Below are 7,319 nucleotides of genomic sequence, written 5' to 3'. Positions count from 1 at the left end.
GTCAAAGGATGTTGATTAATTTTCTAAAGCAGTCAGCTCTGACAGTATATATGACAAGGTGTAATTTTTTTGGCTAATTTACTTCAAGACAGAAAGAAGAGAAGCTTGTTGTAGAACTCTTCCCTTATCAAGCTGCAGATTTAAGTGTCCTTACTTGAGCAATATTTGTGAAGAGGAAATGAAGAGCATGTTCCATGAGTACGTAGAGACGTTCCATCGTCTGCAGTAATAAAATGCATGAAACAGACTTTTCTCTCTTTCTTATTTTATAGCTGGAATATTTATGCAAATTCCATAGCAATGTATAAAACTAGTAGAGAGAGAGACTCCTCCTACCTGTGCAGGTAATCTGAACCACCTCATCACCATTATCACATCTGTTCTGTCCCCAGGGTGAAGATGGACACTTCAACAGATTAGAGTCGTGTTTCCTACATTTCACATGATCCATCCAGTTAGGAGCAGATTCGACTCTCGCTCTGGCCGAGTCCAAACTCTCGCCTCTTCCACAGTTCAGCTCTCGACACACCATATCTGCTGTTTCTAACTTCATCTCCATCTTGTTGTAACACACATTACCCCAGGTTCCATTGTAGAACACTTCCAGATTCCCCTCACAGCCCTCCATGAGTCGGATCTCTTTAAACTCTGGTGAGAGGATTACATACATTAAAAATCCTGTTTTATTGATTCAGTTAAATATGTGTAATGTTATCTTTATGTAAAAAAAAAAAAAAAAACTACATTTACATTTATAAACAGGTAATTACTGTCATGGTGAATTTCAGGAACTTTGGACCTCAGTTTGAAATACAGACATATTCATATTTACAGGTTTAATCTCAGTCATTACACTGTACCTGAGCACACGACTCCTACGTCCTCCTGGTGTCCACATTCACCCTCTTCACACAGCTGAAATCTGCAGTTCCACAGGGACGTCTCGTTCCCCTCACACTCCACCTCATTCAGCCATATGGACCCAGTTCCAGGACCAAACCAGGCTGGTATGTGGGTACTGAGGGCCACTCCACACTGCAGCTGTCTGCACACCACCTGCGCATCCTCAATATCCCACGAGTCATCACACACTGTCCCCCACGAGCCGCTGTGGAAAACCTCCAGCCTTCCTGCACAGTCTCCCCCAGAACCGACCAGCCTGATGGAGCTGAGGCCTGGAGTAAATGTAATAAGTTATTTAAAACTAATATGCTCTTATAACATGTTTTATTACTCTGTATATTTAGTAGGATATTTTAGAATTATAAAACATGTATTACTGTTGTTATTAGCTGCTCATTGGTAGGTGTTGTGCTGCTTACCTGAGCAGGTGATGTACAGCTGTTCCCCGGAGCTGCAGTTGACAGGTTGTGCACTGCTGCAGTTCCCCAGATGAGCTTCACTCCCAGAGCAGCTGAAACCCGTTACACACATGTGTTTGTGTTCAGTGGTGGATGGAGAGGAGCGGTAGTTCAGCACGGAGCCACAGCCCAGCTGTCTGCAGAGCACAGACGCCTCAGACAGACTCCACGAGTCCAGGAGAACTCTCCTCCAGTCCTGCCTGAAATAAATCTCCACCTCCCCCTGACACTCGCTCCCTCCAGACAACCGCACTCGCCCCTCATGAAACGCCACGGATGATCCTGAAGCGGAAGAACATCATTTAAATATTCTAATGAACACTGACTTTATTCACTAACGTGGTGTAGGTGACGTTAATATCTCACCATTACAGATGACTCCAGCATCGTGTTTATGAGAGCATGCAGCTCGACTCCATGATGAGATGGTACATTGTGATAGGTGTGTCTCCTTCCCCTGACAGTCAAACACATCAGCCGAGATGTGGCCACTCCCCTCCCCAAACCACTCGACCTCCACCACAGCCACAGCACTCCCACAATCCAGCTGTGCACAGAGAACATCTGCAACTCTCATATCCCAGCCTACAGCGCAAACTGTGCCCCAGTCACCGAGGTACTGGAGCTCCACTCGACCAGAACAGGAGTCCGGTCCGTTCACCAGCCGCGCCCCTGTGTGACCTGAACAAACAGCCGAGAGCTCAGTGAAAGAGGAAAATTAACAGACAGCTTAAAGTTTGATTGACAGGTATGTGTTCTCTATTTAAACAGAAGGTAAATCATGATACTTCACCAGAACATATTAATCCCACATCGTTGTAATGGGAGCAGGTTGAGTGTTTGAGTGAAGATGATGTTGGACAGAAGGTAATCTCAGATTCATTTCCTCTACACTGAAGCTCCTCTGTCCACACCTGACCCTCCCCTCGGCCAAAAGCAGATGATCCCAGCACCTCCACAGGAATCCCACAGCCCAGCTCTCGACACACAACCTCTGCATCCTGCTGGTCAAAGTCAGCATCACACACTGTGGACCAGGAACCTCCAAGAAGCACCTCCACTCTCCCAGAGCACCGGTGAGGACCAGCAGTGAGTCTCGACATTCGGTGACCTGTGTTTTATTTAATTGTGTAAATATTGTGCAGATTTTCAATAAGACAGAGTACCCTTACAAACAAAACCCTACAAGAATCCTGCAGGATTTTCATTTCTCTGCATGGTGTTTGCTGCTCTCCTGCAGGAAAGATGAAATCCTGCAGGACACATTGACAAACTGTGCAGGAAATTTCTCTAGGTTATAGAACACAATTACTGCAGCTGCATTTTGTTTACTTCCTGTGGTGGCTCACCTATGACTTATTAAATATGAGTCATTAAATTGTGTTTAATTTCTTTTTGCACAATTATACACACAATACAAACACAGCACATAGTGTAACGTTAGCTCGGTTACTAGTAAACACGGCTAATTTTATTATTTATATATTAACGTTACCATCTCTAAAAAACTCAATTTCAACCGTGCTCCTAAATTTTTGTAATTAGGAGCACAAGTACACAAGTGCTCCTAATTACAAAAATTTAGGAGCACGGTTGAAATTGAGTTTTTTAGAGATGGTAACGTTAATGTGCCACACAAGTAGCATGAGAAAACTTGAGCTTGTCAATTATGACAGAATTTAGGAACATAGTGTGAACCATGACACATTAATTTACCTTCTGATAAACTAAATGTAATATTTTCAGTTAATTTTACAGACTGAATGCAAAAAACAACTGTTAACCTGTTCCACCTTGTAAACAAACACAATAAACCTCAATGTTCAGTGTTTGAAGTCTGCTCCTCTTAAATATTTTAAAAGCTACTCATTTAGACAATTACCACTGTCATGGTTCTGGGTTGCAGGGCTCTACAGTGCGACATTTGACTCGCATTTGTGACTGAAAAGTACTTTGTGCGACTGTGAATAAATATTTATTCACACGGTGTGAGTGACCTGTTCGGAGTTGTATAATACAATCGGAATAACAGCTAAAACTCCAAAATGCATCTACACCGCGCAACAGTTACTTTCACACTGCTTTTCATCTCCTCAGTCAACCGAACAAGTGTGTAAATACTGCAGAGAAGCCAATATGATGAAGAGTAACACTGTACATCATCTGCTTCTCTCAACTTCCCAATCTCACAAACGCCATCTTTTATTGATCCCGCAAAATGAACTGAACCTGCGACTGAGACCTGCTCGTGTAGAGACAGCGGCTTTGCGTGGAGTAATTAATAATAATGGTAACGCTACAAGGTGGATTTAACTCAAACTTCTTTATTAAAAAAATCCTCAGAAATCATAATCAAGAGTAACAACTGTTCAGTTTGTAAACATACAGTACACTGCTTCTCTCCTTCACTAACTCTAATAGCGCATTCACTTCAATCAAACTCATGGTTGCCAGATATCACTAGAAAAGTAAACTCCAGTTCCTCTGCAATATTATCAGCAGACATGGCAACACTGTACTGGGGAACCGATCTAAAACTGATAAACAAACAAAAATAAAACAAATAAAATGTAAAGACAGAAAATGTGCATTTAATATAAAAAATAGATATTATAATAACTTCATAAAATACAAATAAAATGAGAATTTAAATATTTAAATATCAATTTGACATTTAAATATTTAAATATCAATTTGACATTTAAATATTTAAATATCAATTTGACATTAAGCTTAGTTCGCTATTTCATTAGAAAACTATTAAGCTTTTTCCTAATATGGATCATGCTTGTGTTACTATACTTTTAATTAGGACTCTTTATTGTTTAAGATATTTAAAAATAAATATTTTATGCTTGTTTATTTATCAACTAACCAACAGTATCTCACTGCTATTATTTTAATTCAATTAACAGTGACCATGAGCAGAGAACTTACATTTAACTGTTATGACAGACCACCTGATTAAAGTTTAAATTAAAAAAAGATTGGTATCTGGATCGGTCTCGTCTGTAAAAATCCTGATCGGAGCATCAGTAATGAACACCATTAAACTAAAGCACTCTGCATCTGACGGGTGACTCCAGCCCAGAACCATGACAGTGGAAAATGTCTAATATTGTAGCTTTCAATATATTTAAGAGGAGCAGACAGGTTTATTGTATTTGTTTACAAGGTGGAACAGGTTAACGGTTGTTTTTTGCATTCAGACTGTAAAATGAACTGAAAATATTAAATTTAGTTTATCAGAAGGTAAATTAATATGTCATGGCTCACACTATGTTCCTAAATTCTGTCATAAGCTCAAGTTCTCTCATGCCTACTTGTGTGTTATAGTGTGGCACATTAACGTTACCATCTCTCTCTAAAAAAAAAAAAATAATAAATTTCAACCTTGCTCCTAAATTTTTGTAAGAAATTGTTACTGTAGAGCCCTGGGTAATAAATAAGTTAAAATAATAACAATGAGAAATACTGTTGGTTAATTGATAAATAAACAAGCACAACATATTTATTTTTAAATATTAATATTAAACAATATTAAATATTAAACAATAAAGAGTCCTAATTAAAAGTAGACTAACAAAAAATGATCTATATTAGGAAAAAGGCTAATAGACTTCTAATGAAGTAGTGAACTAAGCTTAATGTCAAATTGATATTAAATGCAACCCATAGTAATTCAACTTTATTTAATTTCTCATTTTATATTTTAAGAAGTTATTATAATATCTATTTTTATATTAAATTATTTATTTATAACTAAGCACATTTTCTGTCGTTACATTTTATTAGTTTTGTTTGTTTGTTTATCAGTTTTAGATCGGTTCCCCAGTACAGTGTCTATGTCTGCTGAAAATATTGCATTTTTTGGAGGGGATTAAATCAGAACATGGAAACTGGAGTTGACTTTTCAAGTGATATCCGTGAGTTTAAATGAAGTGAAAGCGCTCTCTATTAGAGTTGTGTGTGAGTCGGGACGTGTTGGTGAAGAGAGTGAAGCAGAGCGGCAGTGTACTGTATGTGTACAGACTGAACAGTCGCTAATCTTGATTATGATTGGTGAGGAATTATTTAATAAATAAGTTAAACCCACCTTATAGCGTTAGCATTATTATTAACTTACTCCACCGTACACCGCTGTGTCTACATGAGCAGGTCTCAGTCGCAAGTTGCAGGTCATTTTACAGGATCAATAAAAGATGGCGGTTGTGAGATCGGGATGTTGAGGGAAGCAGATGATGTACAGAGTTACTCTCATCATCATAATGACTTCTTCGAAGCATTTATACACTTGTTCGGGTGACTGAGGAGATGAAAAGCAACTGTTGCATGGTGTAGATGCATTTTGGACTTGTAGTATTTATTCCGATTGTATTATACAACTCCGAACAGGTCACTCGCACCGGTGTGAATAAATATTTATTCACAGTCACACAAAGTACTTTTCAGTCACACTGTAGAGCCAGAAGCATAGAATATTAGATGCATATTCCTGCATATTTTCCTTCATAGAATTCCTGCAGGTATTTCTACAGGAAAATGAGCTGAAAATGTGGGATATCTGCAGAATATTCCTGCAGGATTCTTCTAGGGGTTTGTGTAAGGGTCTCAAGAAATCATTCCAATGTCATTCCAAAATGATTCAAATTTAAATAAAATCTGAATTTTATTAAAGATAATTTACTGCTATAATTCAAATTCAGTCAATTCAATCATAATAATTATTTAATTCATTGTAATATATTTTCTAAATACAGCAGTTTACCTGAGCAGGTGACTCCAGCATCAACAAAATGATTACAGCCATAAGGTTCCCCCCTCCCATCTGATCCACAGCTCTTCAGTGTCGACTCTGATCCTCTACACTGCAGACCAACTATCCAGATTGGTCCTGATCCTGGTCCAAAGTTAGCTGCATACTGCACATCTACAGCCTCCCCACAGCGCAGCTCTCTACACACCACTGCAGCATCGACCATATCCCAGCCACCACTACAGACTGTTCCCCACTGTCCTTCCTGAAGAACCTCCACTCTCCCAGCACAGCGACTTCCACCATTCACCAACCTCACACTGTCTGAGAGAGAGAGAGAGAGAGAGAGAGAGAGAGAGAGCGCGAGAGAGAGCAAGAAGTTTCTACTGTTTTTGTTTTATTTTTATTTTATGGTTTATAGGTATTCACACACACACTCACTCTCTCTCTATCATCACAAATATACACACTCTCCCTCTCTTTCACACACACAAACACACGCAGACACTTTCTCTCTTGCTCTCAAACACACACGCACACACACACACACACCATTATGTTAGTTAAGTTGTTTTTTCCTACATTAAATCCTGTGTAAACTATAATCATTAATCGGGACCTGATTTTATAACTGAGGCCTCAGAAAAACCCCTGAGGATGACGTGTGTACGCTCATGTACAGCTTTTTAAATTCTATAAAAATGAAAGACTTTCACTGTTTATAAAGTTACGATCAGTCCAGGAAAATTTCTCCCATTTCAGGATTAAAAATGGTGGCTACTGTTAAAGTGAGAAGTGTGTGATGTTTTAGTGTGAATAATCAGTGTGTACTTACCAGCTGCTGTGAGTGTGAGTGTGGATGAGAGAAGAATAAAAGTCAGACAGATTTCCATCTCCCTCCTCGCTGTACACGATGTGTTCACCTCCACTCGCCCAGAGAGACTGAGAGAAGTGTGTCCCCTCACTCAGCCCCCTACAGAGAGAGAGACAGAGAGACAGACAGAGAGAAAGAGACAGCCACCAATCACACACACTGTTACCTTATTAGAAAGACGAGAGGAAATCATCACACAGCCTCAATAACAAATCAGACGAGGCATCTCTCACTTTCTCCATATATATCAAAATAACGTCAGCGCTGATGAACAGAGCTCCGCCTCCCGCCTCTGAGGTGTGTGACTGAGGAACAGAGCTCCGCCTCC

The 7,319-nt window shown here is 39.4% G+C and overlaps 1 protein-coding gene across 1 annotated transcript in view; it reads right to left on the bottom strand.

Moving 5' to 3' along the window:
• LOC128623153 (deleted in malignant brain tumors 1 protein-like) overlaps positions 1-7,010 on the bottom strand; it is an 8,109-nt gene extending 1,099 nt beyond the window's left edge. The window contains exons 1-6 of the mRNA XM_053650039.1: positions 6,953-7,010; positions 6,130-6,474; positions 2,174-2,472; positions 1,701-2,067; positions 1,323-1,643; positions 155-1,193 (exon numbers count right to left, since the gene is read on the bottom strand). Coding sequence (XP_053506014.1) covers positions 850-1,193; positions 1,323-1,643; positions 1,701-2,067; positions 2,174-2,472; positions 6,130-6,474; positions 6,953-7,010 — 1,734 coding nt within the window. The 3' untranslated portion in view covers positions 155-849. The remainder of the gene's footprint in view (positions 1-154; positions 1,194-1,322; positions 1,644-1,700; positions 2,068-2,173; positions 2,473-6,129; positions 6,475-6,952) is intronic.
• Positions 7,011-7,319: the final 309 nt, after the last annotated feature.

Source organism: Ictalurus furcatus, chromosome 19 (genome assembly GCF_023375685.1).
Source record: "Ictalurus furcatus strain D&B chromosome 19, Billie_1.0, whole genome shotgun sequence".
NCBI classification, from domain to species: domain Eukaryota; kingdom Metazoa; phylum Chordata; class Actinopteri; order Siluriformes; family Ictaluridae; genus Ictalurus; species Ictalurus furcatus.
Note: the sequence above shows the minus strand (reverse complement) of the source record. Positions and strands in the feature narration are given on the sequence as shown.